Here is a 19,174-nt window from a genome sequence, read left to right as displayed (position 1 = left end):
CCCCCAGTCTCCCCAGTCCTCTGCCCCCCTGCTCCGGGAGGGCAGCGGCAGCTCCGGAGACTGGAGGGCAGTGGGACCCGAGGGTCCTGGGAAGGGGTGGGGGGGGGCGGAGAGGCTCCTGTTCGAGGGATTTGGAGCCTGGGCTCGGGGCCGGTGGGCGGCGTGGGCTCCAGGAGTGGGTGAGTGGATGTCTGCCCTCCCACTACTCAGCCCTCCTGGAGGCTGAGGCGGAGAAGTTGAGATCTCAACCTGGGAAAGGCAGCGCTTGAGCCCAAGCGTGACTCGAAGAACGTGGGGGTCCAGGCTGGGGTCCTAAGGTCAACTCCCTCCACCGCCCCCTGACACCAAGGTTTCTCCTCCCTCGTCTCCGGGGTTCCCCCCCCCCCCCCCCCCCAAGAGATGAGGGATGATGAAGGGGGCTGAGACGGTGTGATCTCCCCACATCAGACATTACATGATCATTCCGGGGGTCCCAAGGGAGTCCCCCCATACAAACCGATTGTGGAAAGTGAAGCAGAACCTGTCCCGTTTTAGCCCAGTGAGTTCTGGCCCGGCTATTGTAAATCAATCATTTTGGTGCCCTCTTCTCAGTGCCTACCCTCAAATAAGAAAAAGAGAAGCAAGCCCTGGTACAGCGGCACTCGGGGCCTACTGCTGGCTGGGCGGGGTAAGGGGACCGTAGCCCACTTGGGATTCTCTGGAGAGGAGGGCAGTGAGTCCCCAGGGAGGGAGGCTTTTACGGATCTGCCTGGGACTTCGTTACCATCTTGAATGGTTCCCCTTATTGAGTCAGTCAGCAGAATCTGAACCTTAGCATGGGGGTGTTACTTAGTTAGTATCCTTTGTCAAAGCCTGTGAAGCTACTCTCTGGGGCTCCAGCGACTGTGGTAACTGAGTTTACTCAGGGGAAACACCTTGAACTCTCAGGGCTGAGTAGACTGGGCAGAGTCCAGGTGAGGACCTTCCCAAATAAGACCTTTAACCAAGGAGGAGCCAGGGCCTGAGCTGCTTTGACCACACTTCCCCAGTGAGGGGGTCACCCTGGAGGTTAAAAACAGGCTGCTAAGTTAGCCTTCATGTAAGGGACAGGTTCCCCAGGGCCGACTCAGGGACGTTGGTGTTTTACTTGGTGGGGGCTTGATGGCTGAGCTTTCCCAGGATCTCAAGTCCACGGGAGGAGGCTCCTGTTTTCATCCTTTGGTCAAGGAGACTCATGGCCCAGAAGATCCTCTGTTGAGGAAGAAAAAATCTGGTCTTGAACTGGACAGTAGGAAGAGTTGAGCCCAACTTCTCTGACTCCTCCTGGGAGATAGTGCAGTCATTGCAAACTGTCTTTTTCTCTCTCTCTCTCTCTCTTTCTGTGTGTGTGTGTGTGTGTGTGTGTGTGTGTGTGTATGTATGTGTGTGTATAATGTATTCAGCCTCTGTGGGCTTTAGCAATCATTAACCAAGAAGGGCCAGAGCTCAGCGGCTGCTCTGGGCTTGCCCTTGGAAAACATCACCCAGGCTCCAGGCCCCCCCAAATCCGTCCCCTTAAAGTTGGAAAGGGGCCTCTGAAAAGGCTGCAGGAAAAGTGATAGAAGCCCCTTTATCTCTTGGGCTTAAAGGGTGGGGTAGGGATGGGTTTGGGAGAGAATGGGGCTGTAGATTAGGAATGAAGATTCACTGGGCCACCCTTCTGGGGAACCAGGTCTTCTTGATCTGTAACCTGGAGGTTAGAATCTAGGAATATGGCCACCAGGCCCCAGACTGCCAGCATTTCCTTTATGGAAATAGTTGTCCAGCCCCATCACCCCAGGATAACTGCTGCCCTGCCCCCCCCCCCCCCCCCCCGAGGGCTAGCCTGTACTAGCCTGTAGTTCCCCCCCCCCCCCCCCCCCAGGCTTTGGAAAGCAAATGTGGCCTGTACACCATATCTAGATTACTTAGAAGACCCATTGTATTAGATTTAACTGCGTCTAATAGAAAGGCAGTCAGGTACAATTCAGTTCAACTAGCATTTCCCATAGTGTGATAGGCACTGTGCTAGGTCCTGGGGATAGACTTTAAAAAAAATTGCAAGCAACATCTACATGGAGGCAGCTCAGTGACTCAGTGGTTAGAGCATAGGCCTGATGTCAGGAAGACCCAGCGTCAAGTCCAAGAAAGGGTTGGACTGGACGACCTTGGAGTCCCTTCCAATCCAAATCTGTACTTCCATAAGGAAGTACAAGCTATTACTATTCCTTAAAAATCTGACCTCTATAAGACAGCACTTAGGGGGAGAAGCTGGGATAGAAACTAGGATGTGATTTCTTTGGGATGGGAACATGGAGTTGCTAAGTGAGGGTTGGGCCACCCTCTCTGTGGCCCAGGGCACTGAGGCATGGGGACTGGCTGGTCTTAAGGCCGGGAGGTGTCTGGCTCCTGGGGTAGCTCTCCATACCTAAGGCCCCCTAGCTAGCTGCTTCTGGGATCTTCCTCACAAGTAGAAGGGCAGCCCAGCATAGGGAAAGTCTGGCTAGGCTACTTTACTTACTGAAGGTGTGTCTTGGGCAGGATCTGAGCCCCTCTGAGCCTCAGTTTGCCTACCTATAAATGAAGTCCCTTTCCGCTTGAGGCCTTTGAGCTATTCCCTAACTCACCCAGTCCTAGGCTTCTGGACTCAGAGCTGGACAGGACCCTTAAGGCCAGCTAGTTCTAGCTATCTGACTGAGTTGCCCAAGTCACGCAGATAAGGGGCGAAGCTGGGGCTGGGACCCAGGGCCTCAGGCCCAAATCACTTGCTGTTTGGACTGGGCCAGGCAGCAATCAGACTTCCCTCCAATTCCAGCTGCCTTTTCACTTGGTCTTCATTTATGTGGCTTTTTGGCATTTTCTCATAATTTAAATCTGTCAGAGGTAATGGGCTTTTAAAATCTTATTTAGCTCAGTCATCTTTCCTAGCAACTAGAGTCCCTAGGAGCTGGCTTGCATTGGGCATTTTGCCTCTGCATTAAAATCTAAATTTAAACTCTTTGGGAGTACAGAGTGGGGGCCTCCCAATGCTCGGTTAACTTCCTGCTGAATCATGGGGGGTGGGAGGATGGGCTGGCTACTGCAGGACTTCAGCTGGGGCCGTTTCCCTCCACCACCATTATTCTACCTAGAACAAGCTGGTGACACACATGTAAACGAGTGGAAACTTGCATCCAGCCCAGCCCGCGTACGTGCAGCCCAGCACTCACAGCCTCCTCCAGGGCTCAGTTGCTGTTGGTGCCATCATGTGGGGATAGGCAGCTGCCCCACACTGGGCAAAGGCAGGAGTGACTGCCCAGTTAAGTTTGTATCATGGCACGGCTCCGCTTCAACCTACTCCATCCTAACGCTGGCTGAGGGGGCGTAAAGTGTGGGCCAGCCAAGTCCAGACGGTGCCAAGTCCAGGTGCTTCCCTGTCTCTGTCCTAGGACCAGGATGCTCAGAGAGCCCCAGCAGCTGATTCCGTGGTTTTGAAGGTTCCTTTCCTTTCCCCCTGCCTTCTAATAAATCATGATGGGGAGGGAGGGAGGGATGTTAGGATTGGTTTCCTTTCCCCTTCCAGCTCCCTAAATGGGGTGTCCCGGGGACAGAGAGCAACTGGGCTCCCAAGCATTTCTCACCTTAGAGATGGAAGGGCCCTTTGGATCATCTAAGGCCACAGGCTGCTGGCGTCTACCTCCTCCACTGCTCATTTGTGGGCCTCAGCCAGCTTTACGTTCCTGGAAGGCTTTTATCTTAGCCTCTTCAGCACCTAGCACAATATTCAGCAGACCGTAGGTGCTTCATAAGTTGTTGCTGATGGTCAGATCTAGTCCAATCCCCTATTTTCCAGTTAGGTAACTTGGGGCCCAGAAAGCCACGATCTTTTCCCAGGTCCTCAGTGGCTGGGATGAATGCTGCTTCCAAATGCAGCATTCTGTTCATCAGCCCACCCTGCTGCCGGTGCTATGAGTAGCATCTATGAACTCTTCCTTGTAGAAAATCAGACTTAATAATAATGATTTAAATAGTAACTCGCTCTGCCTGATATCATGCCTTGAGGTTTATTGACACATTCTTCATACGAGGTGTTATGGCAGTAGTGGGGGGGTGGGATCCATGAGTACTGGCTTCTAGTATTTGAGGTGCTCTCCCGGGGAAGGGGCTCTTCTCCTTGGCCCGAGAACAGAGGGTGGAGCCCAGTGCTGAAGCAGCCCAGAGGCTTGTTCCCACCTCTAGAGCTGTGCGAAGGTGGTCTTATCCTTGGAGAGGTGGGGTCCTTCTTCCAGAAGGGCTTCAGGCCAGGACTTGGACAATTACACTCCTTGTGTGAAGCCCAGGGGGTGCTTTGTTAGGCAGCATTTGGACTAATTGACCATGGAAATCCCTTCCTACCCTTAAATTCTGTGGAGTAGCCCAGCTCTGGGGAAACAATATGGAAGGGAGAAAAACAGAAACATGCAAAAATCCTTGTTTCTGTTCTTCAAAATAGATGGGAAAGGGAATCAAAGAAAGTCGTAGTCAACATAGTTTTTAGAGGTGATCTAGTCTGTCCTCCTGGGAGAAGGAAAACTGAGTGAGAGCTGGAGAGGGGGAGTCGCCTCAGCCCCAGGTATACTTGAGAGAAAAGGGAAGGCCCCTCCTTCTGAGACCTCAGGCTGCTCACAGCACAGCCTTGTGCCCAGGGCCCGCCCCCATAATCAGAGTGCCTGGAGCTGCCTTGCCTGTGGGGCTAATGGTATCCCAGATGGAAAGGCACCGAGGCCTGCCTTCATTTGAATAATTTTGTACTTAAGAAACCCCAAATAAATCAGTATTTCCATATGTAAAGGAGAACTGAGGAATGCAGATGAGCCTGCACATCTTTTGTAGACCTTTATCTTTAAGTAGGTGATTAATTCAACATTTAACTTTGAAAGGTGGTCTGCTTATCTGTTTCTTTTTAGCTTTCCTTCTGTTCTCTATTGTGAATTAAAAAAAAAAATTTAAATGTCCCACTTTTCTTTCTCTTTTTTTGGGCCTCATTAAGCCTGGACCACCTTTTCCTTTCACCATCCCTCATTGATTTAAAAAGAAAAAATCCTTATCACATCCATAATCAGAAAAAAACCAAATTCCCATATTGGCCATCTCCTAGGTTGTTTCCTTCTTCACTTTGAGGCTGTCACCTCTAGGTCCCCAGTGGAGTAACAAGTTCTGGCCTTGGTCCTCTGGCCTTGGGGTTGGTCACTGCAGTGATTGGAGTTCTTAAGGCTTTCAAAGTTGATTTTTTTTTTTCTTCACAGTGCTGTTGTAGAAATGACACGCTTTCTTTGCCTTCGTCCTGCTCACTGTCCTCCCGGCACTCTGAATCAGTTCATAAATCTTCCTGGGTTTCTCTGAACCTCTCCCCACTCTTTTTTTCATGTGGCACAGTAACATTCAGTTACATTTATACACTATAGTTTGTTTAGCTAGTTTCCAGTTTCTGGGCACCCTCAGTTGCCAGTTCTTTGCTCTAAGTTTATGGTTTATTTACTCTGAAAACTTAGTTCAATTAAAAAAAAGAAAGCAAGTTATTAAGTGTTGACTGTGTGTTCAGCACTGGGGCTACAAAGACCAGAATTTTGGAATAGTCCCTGCCCTCCACAACTTTCTGTGTTCCTGGGGGATACAAGAGGTAAATAAATGCAAAAATATTTTAGAGTTGGAAGGGATCCCAGGGACTACCTAGCCCAACCCCTTCCTGACATCCCCCTCAGCCCAGCCGGTCAACAAGCATTTCTGAAGACCGTGCTATGTGCCAAGTCTTGTATTGTATTAGTCACCGAGGAGACCAAGAAGAGCAAAGGCGGTTCTGTCCTCTGGGAACTTATCTTCTAATGGAGTACCACCTTCATGGAAAGCCTTCCTGGAAGGTCCATCCTGGGGTAGGTAAGTCCCCATCCAGGATCCCGCAAGCCAGCTCTCCTGGCCTCCGTCTGAAGTGGGCAACTTTGCAGCTTCTACCCGGCCTTCCTCATTCTGCCCTTTGGGGCCACACAGGACCCGTCGAACGGTGCCCTGCAGGAGAGCCTCTTCTGCCATGTTCCCTCCCAGCCACCTCCTCTGTTCTGTCTCGCAGAGCGCCTCATGTCGTGTGGGAGGGGGCCAGAATCGTCTTCCGTGCAGAATTTGTTCTCTAATTCAGGGCTTTTAAACGGTGGGTCATGACTCCATATGGGCCCATTAGAGTCTAATGGACAGGTGATCAAAGGATGGGAAAAGGCATTCTTCAGAAGTCAAGCCAGCAAGCTCAATAAATACCTGCTGTGTGCCAAGAACCGTGCTGAGCACTGGGCATTAAAAAAAAAAAAGCCAAAGGCAGCGACAGCTTCAAGGAGCTCAGTCTGACAGGGAGACAACAATGAGATCTGTAGAGGGCAAACTGGAGGTCCCTCCAGAGGAAAGGCGCTGCATTGAGGGCCGCCAGGAAGGACCAGCTGATACCTGAAGGCAGGAGGTAGAAATGAGGAGGGAGAACAGTCCAGGCATGAGGGAGAGCCAATGAAAACGGGGCCCAGAGTGGAAAGACTCCAGGTTTTTTTGTGTGAGGAACAGAGATTAGGCTAATGGTGATGGGATGAGACAGAGAAAGTGTGTGTGTGTATGAGTGAGTATGTGAGAGTGTGTGTGTGTTGAGGAACAGAATAATGGGTAAGAAGACTGGAAAGGTGGGCAGGGGCCTTGTCGGTGGAGGAGTGAGGGGAGCCGTTGGAGTTACTCAACAGAGGACGTAATGAGTCAGACCTGCCTGTAGGAAAGGTCCATTTCAGAGATGAGTGGACTTGGGGAGGGCTTGGGGGCCGGTAGACTTGCCAGCAGGATATCGCACAGTCTAGGGGCAAGGTGAGGAAGGAGAGCACCAGGCTACTTTGTACCGAGGGCATCCTTCCAAACTTGTTGAAAAATTGGGTGGGTTGATCTGTATGTGAAAATCCTGACTGTGCCTCCCCCTGGTGTTGCCCTAACACGTCCATGAGGCCAAGTTCCAGTTTCCTGAGCATCTGTGTGTGTACCTTCTTGCTCGTTGTATTCCGAGATGCTCATTTAGAAAGCCAGACTTGTCCTTGGACATTTTCCCCACGTCTGGGCCTTTCCTGAATAGCACGACTAATGTGGGAAATTTTTCAAACTAGCCATGCCTTCAAGGATGTGTGTGGGCATTATAAAGGGCCAAGCTTGGGCTCTTGCCTGTAATCAAGTTTGCTTATCCATCTCCCAGGCTCTTTGAATGAAGTGGGCCATTGGCTGGGTTTTTTCTCACAGACACGACATATTTAGAGACAGAGGGCTCCTTGTGAGCAGGCTTGGGTCCCTCAGTGCCTGGCTTCCCGCCCTTTGCAGGGACGCACACTCTGGGACGAGCCAGCTACTGTGCTGGCCGCTTCCTGTGCTCTTGGCAGGAAACACTGGGGAAACAGGGTCCAGCTCTTTGCTGAGCTCATAGGCGTCGGGCCCTCGGGTGCGAGCCTCCTGGGACTCTTAGGCCACCTAATCCAATGCCCCGCCTTTCTAGATGAGGCCAGCAAGGGCCAGAGAGGTGAAGGACTCTCCCACAGGATCCCAAGTGGTAAGGAGCAGAGGCCAGTGTCTCGACCTCGTTGAAAGGCAAGCAGGATGGTTTATGCTTGGTGACAGTGAGTTCCAGCTTCAAACTGCGCATTTCTGAGTGCTTTCTCTTATCTGATTAACCCCCAAGGAAAAGACCTCACCAGAACTTAGGGCCTTTTCCCCCATAATAGCAGTGTGTGTGTGTCTGTGTGTGTGTGTGTTTTAAATTCTTCATTGGTTCCCATTCCCCAATTTACAGGCATTCACTTTGTTTCCTCTAGTTCTTTGGGCAACAGGATTTAGGGGAAGGCCAGAAATTCGCCCTCTCATTGTAAACACCAACTTACAGCACATTTGAAAAAGTGACCAAAATGACATCACAATGTCAACATTCAGTGTGTCCAACTGTGGCTGGTTGGACCAGTCCAAGCTCAGGAGGCTCTATCTCGGGTCAGGCACAAATGTCCGTATGACCATTTGGAGTGGAGAGGGGCTCACATTCCTAAGCAGTTACAAGATGTCAGAAAATACTTTCCCTTTCAGGGCTTCTTAATCTACTGAGAACCTCCATCTACCTCTGTGTCTCAAAGAGGCCAAGGGAACAAATTCACTGAGCGCTGGCCATATTACAGGCTCTGGGCTAAGCCCTTCACAGATATCTCAAAGCACAGCTGGCCAGCTCCCTGGATCCAGGGCGTCCTGAAGTCTAATCCCCTGTCTACAGAGGAAGACACTGGGGCCAGAGTGGGGCAGGCACTTAGCCAAGGTGACTTGTACAGCCGCAGAAGCAGAATCAGACATGATTTGGGCCCGTTGCCTCTCAGCTGACCGAGGCTCAGAGCAAGGCGGGAGACAGGAACCTGACCGGGCACGGGGCGCCAGGACCCACTGACTCGGGAATTTTCTTCCACTGAATCCCCACATATTTGTTGTTGTCATTTCCCTTGATGCTCTGAGAGAGAACCCTTTTGGTGAATCAAGGGCCTACCCTGCCTTAGTAATGACTCCCATATCAGTAACATGTGATATTAATACAGAGTGCTTTCCTCAGCCAACCCCAGGAGGCAGGATGTGTGGGTATTCACCTCTCCATTTTACAGATGAGGAAGCGGACGCTCCGGTAGCTTGGTGATCTGCTTAGGCCACAGAGATGATGTCTGAGCTCTTGTTGCACGTGGGTCTCATGACCTGCGGCACATGTGAGGGCAGGCTGGGCGGTGTCCTTCAGCTTTGCCCCTGGCTTTGTCCCCACAGGCTCTTGGGTGGAGCTGCACTTCAGCAGTAATGGCAACGGCCACAGCGCTGTGCCAGCCTCCATCTCCGCTTATAATGGCGACATGGAAAAGATCCTTCTGGATGCACAGCACGAGTCTGGGCGGAGCAGCTCCAAGAGCTCTCACTGTGACAGGTAGGTGACCCCTGGCCGTGGGTGGGCGTTTGCCTCTCCCCTTCTTCAATGGCCACTGCCCAGCCTGGGAGGAGGGACAGTATGGGCTGGAAGGCGCTGAGGCAGTCACAGTAGGCTGGCAGGGGTCAGGTTTGGAGTCAAAATACCCAGTTTCAGTTCTAACTCCAACATTTGGGAAAAGGTGACTTTGCGCAAAGCCTTTCTTCTCTTTGGGCCTCAGTTTCCTTAATCTGTAAGTTGATGGGACTGGAAGATTTCTAGAGTCTTGTGTAAAAGCACCTTCTTGAACACTTTTGCTGAATCCCTGGCCTTCAAAAGAGAATTTTATGATTTTCCCTATGAACTGTGGGCAGTCCTCTAATTGGATCTCCTCTGACTGTCAGAGGTATCTGGCCCGGATTTCTTCTACCACATAGCCAATAGCTGGTTCTGTAGCCTCCAGTGAGGGGGAGCCTGTCGCCTCCCCAGTCGGCCCCCCTTCCCTTTGGGAGAGCTTTCTGACATCAAGCATAACTTGGTCCAAGCAGAAGAACTTTCCTTAGGAGGGGCTTTCAGCTACTCGTTTACAAATGTCTTGTTTTCCTCAATTCTTTCTTCTTCAGGATGAACATAATTAGTTCCTTTAACCCATGATCACGGTGTGATTTCCACATTAACAGGGCACTCAAATGTTCTTTTAAATGTGGTGACAACTGGGCTTCGAGGGGAGGAAAAGGATCTGAAGTGGGGGAGGGGAAACTGGACCTTTGTCAGGAGGTGGGAGAAAGGAGGAAGGGGGGGAAAAGGATGACTTAACTTGGTGCTAAATACAAATTGGAGGCTCTTTTTGAAGAGGAGGGAGCCGAATCTTCTGAGAAGGAAGCATCTATCTGCTGGTGTTTGGAGGAATTCTTGATAATGGAGAGTCCCAGAAGTCCTGAGGAGCTAGAATCCCTTAGTAAGAGTCAGACGAAGAAGAGAAGGTGATGGGTGGCTGGTTGGGGCGTTGAGGCGGCTGTCAGCCAGCTGGAGAACAACAGAGACAGATGCCTGTCATCTTTGCTGGGTGTGTTTCCATGATACAACATTTTCCGTGGCTAGCGAGGAAGATGGCTCCTGAGAAAGGAACGTAGACTTGTGGCCCGGGGTTTTTAAACCTAGGCATGATAGACTTCTGACCAAGGACAGAGCATACCTAACGTGGGTTGGGAAAGACATAGTTGCCTGGTGTCTTGTAAATATCATCCGAAAGTCTTCAAACTCAAAAGGTCAGGAGAAAGCAAAGACTGCCCAGGTGTCTCCACGAAGTCTGACCCCGGGCATAGAAACTACCATGAAGGAAAAAGAATAATTGCATTGGGGGACAGCCAGAAGTTCACAGGAGGCCAGATCCAAGAAAGGGGCCAGGAATAAATGGACCAAAAGCACGTGTTAATCGCTTACTGGGTGCCAGACACCAGGGATTCAAAGAGAAAATGAGACATTCCCTGCCTTGATGAACCGTACATCCTACAGCAGGAGACAACGTAAGTAAACTCAAGCCTACAACTGAAGCATCTGCCTAATACCCACAAAGTCAGTTTGGGTGAGTGGAACAACTCAGAACGTCAGCTTGGCAGAAGGTCTCCAGTGGAGCGCCCCGTGGATCTGTGCCATTCTCCTTGCCATGAATAAGGCTACGGATAATGGAAAGCCAACATTGGATGAAAGCTAGAACTCCGAGCTCTGGACAAGCTAGAACGTTGGAAATAGTCTGAGAAACTGGAATTCTGTTTGGATAAATGCTCCGTGTTAGGGTGGGAGGAGGCACGGTGAACAGTCATCTGAAAAACGCCGGGGTTTCAGTGGATCTACGTCTAATGGGAGTCAGTAATGAGAAGGAGTGTCCGACAGGACTTCATGTGTAGACATTGAGCTGCCAGGAGTAGGGCAGGGGACAGCCCAAGGCCCTCTGCCCACCCCACATTTCACCGGGAGGTCTGTTCAGTTCTGGCTGAACTGGTCACAGGTCAGGAAGACCACGGACGTGCTGGAGAGGGTGCAGAGGAAGGAGACCGGGACATGTTGTATGCGGGGGATCTGAAGGACAGAAAGGGGCAGGGGGCCGGTTCAGTTATCTGAAGGGGGATCAGACTTGTTCTGTTGGGCCCCAGAGATCACAGCCTGCAATGAAGGGGGGATGGGGCAGAGCCAGCTGCTTGGTTGGCTGACTTAGCAGAAAGGGTCTCGATACTTGGAGCATAAAGGCCAAGTCAGACGCTCCAGGCCATCCTGGGGGTAGGATTCTGACTCCGGTTACTCAGATCACCCATCTGTAGCTTTGCTCTCTGGCATCTCACACTGAAAAAGGAATGCTAACAGCATGTCTTTGCCCTTTGCCCCTAACCCTTGTTTTTGTCAAGCCCGCCTCGTTCACAGACACCCCAAGATATTAACAGAACTTCTGAAACGGATACTCACAGCATTGGAGAAAAGAACAGCTCCCAGGTAAGGGGGGAGGGGGCATGTCAGAGGGTCTCGAGGGCAGCACCCGATGGAGGAAGGGTGGGGGGATGGGGCGCTCTTCCCTAATGGGGTGTCCCACCTGGCACCTGTTCCCTGTGGCATCTCAGCGACGGGATCAAGGGCCCCACCGAGTGGAGGATTTTGCTCTGGCTCTCAGTTCTGTTGGCACTGGGTGTGAGCAGGTGGTTAGTGTTTGGGTAGCTGTGACCAAGCCCTGAGGTCACTTCAAGATAAATACTAGTCACACGCGGAGAGAGAATTCGCAAAGCTCACCAACAGAAGTTTATTTATAAATCAATACCACTAAGCAGTGAATGCCCACATGGCTCCTTGCTCTCACGGTGTGTGGGTATTCCTTCATCTGCCCAAGCTGCAGGGCTGTGTTTTGGGAGTTTGGGGACCCACCTTGGCTTCCTAATTCCCTGTGGGCCTGCCCCATGATCTCTCCAGGCCTCAGTTTCCCCATTTTTAAAGTTATTCTTTGACTTCTGCTAGAAGGTCACTGGGGTCCTGGAGAAAATCATGAAATCTGCACGGTCACACACAGACTTGGTGGCCAGCTTCGACTAACCTTGGGTTGTAGGGCCTCGAACAACACGTGCATACTCTGTTGCTGGTGCTGTGCTCTCATCCTCTGATGGGGTCAGTGTAAGACAGGGCATGTGCCCCAGGTGGGCAGAGATGCAGGGCCCCCCTTGAGGCCAATCCCCACCCTCTGTGCTGGGAGGGGTGTCAGAATCCAGCTGCACCTGGATCTACACAGCAGGCATCCCCTCTACTGTCCCTTCTATGATCTGATGAAGAGCCCCTCAGTGCATCCACCCCGGCACCAGCAGGAGGCTGCTCTGTTGCCCTTCTGCGAGGCCTCCCTTGCCTCATGGGAACCAGACGGGGCTCTGAATGCCGAGAATGCTCAACGTCACTAAGGCACTGGCCGAGGGCCTCCTTGGGGCCACTGAGGGAGGGTCTGGACGGGAAGGGGCCCTGAGGGCTTCAAGTAGCTTCCATTTTGTTTTAGTCTGAAGAAGATTACATGGAGAGACGGAAAGAAGTGGAGAGCATCCTGAAGAAGAACTCAGACTGGATCTGGGACTGGTCCAGCAGGCCTGAAAACATCCCCCCAAAGTGAGTGTGGGTGCCACTGCACTGATGGTGGATGAACAGTGGAGTGAGAGGCAGGGGTGGGGTGGGGAAGCAGAGGAAGAGGGGGTGGGGCAGAAGGAGGGGGGTTGGGGAGCAGAGGAGGGAGGGGTCCCTCGCTCCAGGAGCACTCATCCCAACACGTTTCCTTTTGCCCCAGGGAGTTTCTCTTTAAGCATCCAAAGCGCTCCGCCACTCTCAGCATGAGAAACACGAGTGTCATGAAGAAGGGTGGCATCTTCTCGGCGGAGTTCTTGAAGGTTTTCCTCCCGTCCCTGCTGCTCTCTCACTTCCTCGCCATTGGGTTGGGGTGAGTGCCTTTGTGTTCCACTCTTGGTGTGTCTACCCTAGGATGGGCGTGAGCCTTTGGCCGGAGAAGGCATTGGCCTTCATGGCGTCGGGAACGGAGCTGCTGTGTCCAGAGAGAATGTTTTCTGGACAGATGCATAGAGAAAATGGGACTTAGACATCCTCACTTAACAGAAATGAGAATGCGGGAAAGAATTAGCGATATTTATGGAATCACAAAATCACAGAATTTTAGAGGAAGAAAAAGCCTGGGTGGCCATCTGATCTATGCCAGACTTGGCAAGAGAAGTGACAATGGAATGTAGTCATTTTTTCATCTGGTAATTACAGAAACATTTTGGAAATCTTGACCTTCAAAACCCGTGTCTTGTGGGAAATAGACTCTGTCCCGAATCCCCTCTGTCTGCATCTGTTAGTGTGGGGCTACACTGGTCTTGAGGGGTCTACTCACATTTGTTAGGTATCTCTCCCTGCTGTGTAACAGTGCTGAGTTCTGGGCCAAGAACCAGTCGCTGCCCTTAGTGAGCTCCCAGTGTAAAGGAAACAAGATGCAAATCAGCTCCGCCCCCGGATACCCTAGAGACAGCGGCCCAGGAAAGGCACTAGCAGGGAGGGGCTTTCAGCTGGACGGGATGGGAGGCCAGGGAATCAGAGAGATGTTTCAAAGGGAGAATCCATTCCTGGGACACGCCCTTCTCCTCCCCATCACCTTCCCTGGATTCCCTCAAGTCTCTGCTGATGACCCACCTTCTGGGAGAGTTTCAGAAACAAGACACCCCATCTCTCGGCCCTGGGCAGTTTTTCTGGCTGATCGCTGTTTCTGGAATGCTCCATCTGTGAGTGCTGGACTGGGAGTCAGGAAGGCCTGAGTTCACACCTGTTCTCAGACACTTACTGTGTGACCCTGGGCAAGTCGTTTCAACTCTTGTTTGCCTCAGTTTCCTCATCAACAAAATGCCTGCTAGGGTTGTTGTGAGGCTCAAAGAGATGGCGTGTGTGAAGCACAGACCTGGCGTGTAGTAAGTGCTGCATCAATATTCGCCATCCTCCTGGGTTTCCTTCAGATCCCAACCCCTCTCAGTGCCGTCCCGGCATTACTCCTGATTCCAGCTTGTTTGTACACGTGTGCTTGCTCACTGTCTGCCCACTGGAGGTTAAGCTCCTCTGGGGAAGGGACTGGCTTTTGCCCCTTTTTGTATCCCCAGCACTTAGCACAGGGCCTGGCACACAGTAGGCGCTTAGTAGGTGCTCCTTGGTTGACGGACAGGTATGAACTGAAGCGAGCAGAATAAGGAGGACGCTTTATACTGTAACAACAATGCTGGGCCGACACACGCTTGTAAACACCACGATGGCCACGCAGGACTCCAGAGGACCAATCGGGACGAAGCCATCCGCCCCCGTGCAGACCACACTCCCAAGGGAGTTAGAAACCCGATTAAAGCATAACTGGGGAACGTTTAGAAATAGAACACGCATAATGTCACTCTGCGGTCTCTAAGTCAGCATGCCTCCCACTGGCCACGTCCAAGCCAGCAGAGGGAGCTCTTTATGTGTCTTAGTGGCCATTTCTCCTTGTGCTTTCCATCACTGTTCTGGAAGGTAAATGTGAAGAGGGAATTCCTGACCCTCTAGAAAGCTGAGCAGCGCTGACCAAGTCTGGCATCAGCCAAAACAGTCATTGCTGTTTTTGACAGGTTTATTTACCTGGCAGACAGTTTGCCTGGGAAGCCTTGGACAAAGGTCTCTTGCCCATCTGGTGGATGGGGTGGAGCGGTGGGCTGGACCACGTGGCCTTCAGGCCACAGCACTCCTCAGGAACTCCAAGTGTGGCCTGCACCAGATTAATGTCACTGGGAAATGCTTCACAAAGTAAATAAAAATATAATACAACATAGATAATGCTAATTTGTGGTTTTCTTAGTATGCAGCCTGCCTTTCTATTTGAGTTTGACAAGAGTATAGCTGAGGCATGGCTCAATGGATAAACCCAGAGAATGGTCATTAAAATGTGGGGGTCGCTTTGAAAGCTTGCCAGAGGCTTGTCAGTCAGTCAATAAAGATCAAGCGCCTACTGTGTATCGGACCCTGTGCTAAGCACACATTGGGGCTCTCTTCCTGATTTGAGTAACAGCATAGATGGTGTCCTCACCAAATCTGCAGGTGACTGAGTTGGGAGAGACATGTGGTCCCCCGGATGTCAGTCAAGCCAGGCTGGAACGGTGAAATCGAATAGGACTTAGGCCTTACATCACCAGTGCCGGGACTGTACAGGTTGGTGGGGGGAGCAGGGAGAGTGGAAACCAGAAACCAGACCCTCTTGCAGAAGCCGGGGGTTTTTGAGCATGGCGCACTTGGTGTGAGCCACCGGCTGAGCTGAGGCAGGCATGAGCTCCTTTTAGGGGAGCCATTCACCTGCCAGAGCCTGTCTGTCCTCTGCCCATTGGCTGGCCTGCGTACGTCTGTGGCACTGAGTTCAGGTGCAGGGGCCATCTCTCAGGGAGGACAATGACCCGAGGATGGCAGCCAGTGCGGAGAGGTGAGGAAATTGGGGATGATGCACCTAGAGACTCGGTGGAATGGAGTCTTCGAGGGTGTTCCTAGGGCTGTCGCATGGAAAAGGGCCCCTGCGCAGCCCGTTGGCAGTGGGTGGGAACCAGAATCCGATTAATCTGGGCGTGAGGGAAATCTCCCCAATACCGCCGACTCTTCCCAAGGTGGGTGGGCGCCCCGTCACGCTGCTGCCACGTCCTCGAGGCCGAGATGCCCGACGTGAAACCGCCCCTGCGTGGGTGTCTGTAGTGCAGGAAACACCACCTTGGTAAGAATGCATACAGAGTAAACGCCAGGGCACTGAGCTGGGGCACTAACTGCTGAGGATCTGGAAAAACATCCGGGCAAGGCTGGCGAGTCTGCGGCAGAGCTGAGGAAGGAGGGCGTGCCTGGCATGGAGCATGGCCTGCTCAGAGATGTGCAGGAACCAGGGGCGGGACGGTTGGGCTGGATCGCAGCCTGTGCTCAGTGAAGCTGCGGAGATGGGCAGCTTCCACAGCTAAGCCGAGGGAGGTGTTTGTAGTAGCCCTGGGCCTGCACTTGAAGGGAGGGCCCTCGTGGAGAGGCTGCTGCAGTAATCCGGCCAGAGATCAGGGGGCTGGATGGGGATCCGGCCGTGGCCCCGTTTGGTAGCTCAGTGGATCTACCTCAGGCTTGTCTGAAGGTGCTTGAGATTCTGTGGCTCCCGCCACCTCACCCGCAAGCAGCTTCCCAGATCCCACTGGTTGGGCTTTTATCACGGTTTCAAGTCAAGCTCCTATTAACATCAGTGATCCCTGACTGGTTTTGTAGCTTCTGAACAAGATTGATGTGGTTTGAAAGAACAAGAAAATGTGTCTCTGCAGACTTTGAAGAAAGGTTTAGTGTGCCCAGGGCTGCTCTAGGGTGTCAGGGGATGGAAAGGAAAGAGCTCCAGGCCCAGACACGAGACCTTCCAGAGCTCGGAGGGCCGTGAGCCTCAGAAATGTGAGTCAGTGACATGCCACTTTTCTCTTCTCCAAAAAGAGATGATCGAGCATCTAGGTGGCACAGTGGATAGAGCACCGGCCCTAGAGTCAGGAGGACCTGAGTTAAATCTGGCCTCAGACACATAACACTCACTGTGTGACCCTGGGCAAGTCACTTAACTCTAAATGTCACACACACACACACACACACACACACACATAAATAATAAAAAGAGATGATCAAGTCTGCCCTGGACACCACACCCTCCAGGTACTTTGAGAGGAAGCCAGTGCTGGAGAAGCAGGAAATCACCGATTTCCAGGTTCTTCTCGCACCCTTAATTCAGTCATTGACTGCTAGGCTCTAACTGTCATTTCCTGTTCCCTCAGGATCTACATCGGAAGACGTCTCACCACCTCCACCAGCACCTTCTAGGGCAGGGGGCCGAGCAGCAGGCTACTGTCTCTGAGCAGGCAGAGTGGTTACCGGAGGAAGTCCGTCCATCCATCCGAGATGGCTCCTGTTGACTTATGTTCATTTGTTGTGTAAATGTCGTGTTCCTAGTTCAGTAGAATGGGAGGATAGACACCTGTATCCATACCCTAGGCACCAGCATAGGGAGCGGGTCAGACGGATTCACCTCTCCTCTTTGTAGGCTTAGCCCTCGAGTTCTCTGATGACAGCCTTTCCTATCCCAATCCTGAGGCTTCCTGGACTTCCATGAAATCCCAAAGCTTCCACGTTCCCCTAAACAGTGGTTATTCCTTTGAACAAGTGAATCGTGTCATTATTACAAGCATTGTGTCTAGGGGCTTGTCCAAAATGCTGTAGACTTGTCACATGTGGTCCCAGAAATGCCCCCATGCCCATCTGCCCTGGCTGGAGTAGCCCCTTGGTGAAGACTCCCCTCTGTTCTGCTGGGTGGTCTTCCTGGGCAAATGGGAAAAGAGGGCGGAAGCCCTCGGGGCAGTCCACCTGACGCTGACGTTTGAAGTCTCATTCAGCTCCTTGCCCCAGAACCTGACTGGTTTCCTGGTAGGGCCTGGCACATGGCTAACCCTGCTAGACCTGCTCGCTTCCCCGTGCTCCCTGCTAGCCCCAGCTGTGCTCCTTCACCCTGCCCTGTGTCGACTTCAGCGACTGAAACCAGAATGGGAATAATTCTTTGTTTGCCAAATCCTTCTGAGATGCCTGTGTTAGGTCCAGGTGAGCCCACAAGAGGTTCACATCTTCTGTTTTCCTCGGGGCAAACACTTTCTGAAAGGAGGCCATGTCTTTGCTGTGCTGGACACACTCATCATTTGTTTATGTTGTCTCTGACGTTTCTCCTACCCCCCCTTCATCTGGACTGAAATAAATGCAACCCTCTAATTTGAAAAGGAAAATCTCTCCGTATCTGCCATCAGCCGTGCAGAAACATGGCCTGCGCTGATTATCACGCTTCTCAGCACATCTGCACTGGCTCCCTTCTTTGGTCATGCCACCAAGCCAAACCAAGCACTCCCTGAGTCAGGTAGCACAGTTCCCACAGAGGGTTTAGCTCAGAGACGCAGCCCTCTTTGCTAAGAGGAGGAAGAGGGGTTCGAAAAGCAGGTCCTGTTCTGTGACTGGCCCCCTCTTCAGCCACCCTGCCAATAATTAAGCTAAGTTGACAGCAATTGCCATGTGCCCAAACACCTTAAAAAAATGAAGGATCTTTTTGTTTTTATATCCCCTTTACTACTGAGCAATTCCCTCTCCTGCCCAGCAAACTATTTCTTGTAACAAAGAATAAAAGCGTTTCAGCCAAATTAACACATCGCCTGATTCTGATGGCGTCTGTGATGTTTGACGCCCTTAGTCTGTGACCTCTGCAGAGGCGAGCAGATGGCAGGCAGGAGACACCACACAGCACTGACCTCAGGAAGGGCCCTCTCTCGGATGGGGCAGGGAGCTAGGGACTCCCAGTCAGAGCTGAGAAGTGGACACAGCACCAGGCTTGGAGTGTGGGAAGACGGGAGTCCCGATCTCACTGCTGACCTCGAAGGGCCCCCCCTCCGCCCCCCAAACTGGAGCCAGCACCCTACTGAGCTTATCCATCCAGTCCTTGTATCACTGCCAATCTTGGCAATCTATGGCAGCTCTCTGGGGCTCCAAAGGTAAGTGAGGATCTCTCCAGAATCAAAGTCCACATCTGACAGTCCCAGTTGTATGATCAAAATTCTGTTATGCTCTAACAGTGACCACCACCCTGTCTCCTCCCTGAGGTTTTTGAGAAATGGATTTTGAATGAAAGACAAGGTATTAAGGACCTACTGTGTGCCAGGCATTGTGCTAGCCGCTGGGCACACAAATGTGAAAGATACTCTGCTGGGGGAGAAAACAGGGGTCGTGGGTGACTCGAGAAAAACGGGTCTGGGGAGTCCCGGGGATTGTCTTGCCCCTTCTGGCAGTCATGCAGGAAGGACTGGTCGAAAGGCAAACAAAGCCCCCGCAGACATGGCCTTTTAGCGTCTTACTGACTTCATCCCAACCTCATCACTTGGTACAAAATCCAACACGGTGGCATCCACCCTTCAGAAACGCCTCAGCTGCAGAAGATCATCAGCCCCTGGAGATTTTGCACCAGCCATAATTTCTGAAGACCAGGGCATTGGCCCCATGTCCCACCCACCTGAGGACGACTGATGATCTGGCTGACACTCCAGGAAGGGTGGGATCATTGATTGAGAAGTCCCCAGAAATGGGCTGTGGGTTACACGACAGGCTCATCCTGACTCCCAGCTTTAGTCAGGGCAGTCAAGT

The 19,174-nt window shown here is 52.0% G+C and overlaps 1 protein-coding gene across 1 annotated transcript in view; it reads left to right on the top strand.

Moving 5' to 3' along the window:
* BNIP3 (BCL2 interacting protein 3) overlaps nt 1-18,186 on the top strand; it is an 18,384-nt gene extending 198 nt beyond the window's left edge. Inside the window, exons 2-6 of the mRNA XM_027840511.1 lie at nt 8,803-8,956; nt 11,338-11,422; nt 12,459-12,565; nt 12,741-12,890; nt 16,780-18,186. Coding sequence (XP_027696312.1) covers nt 8,803-8,956; nt 11,338-11,422; nt 12,459-12,565; nt 12,741-12,890; nt 16,780-16,825 — 542 coding nt within the window. The 3' untranslated portion in view covers nt 16,826-18,186. The remainder of the gene's footprint in view (nt 1-8,802; nt 8,957-11,337; nt 11,423-12,458; nt 12,566-12,740; nt 12,891-16,779) is intronic.
* The last annotated feature ends 988 nt before the right edge of the window (nt 18,187-19,174 follow it).

This window comes from Vombatus ursinus, unplaced genomic scaffold (genome assembly GCF_900497805.2).
Source record: "Vombatus ursinus unplaced genomic scaffold, bare-nosed wombat genome assembly UNPS02014845.1, whole genome shotgun sequence".
NCBI lineage: Eukaryota > Metazoa > Chordata > Mammalia > Diprotodontia > Vombatidae > Vombatus > Vombatus ursinus.
Note: the sequence above shows the minus strand (reverse complement) of the source record. Positions and strands in the feature narration are given on the sequence as shown.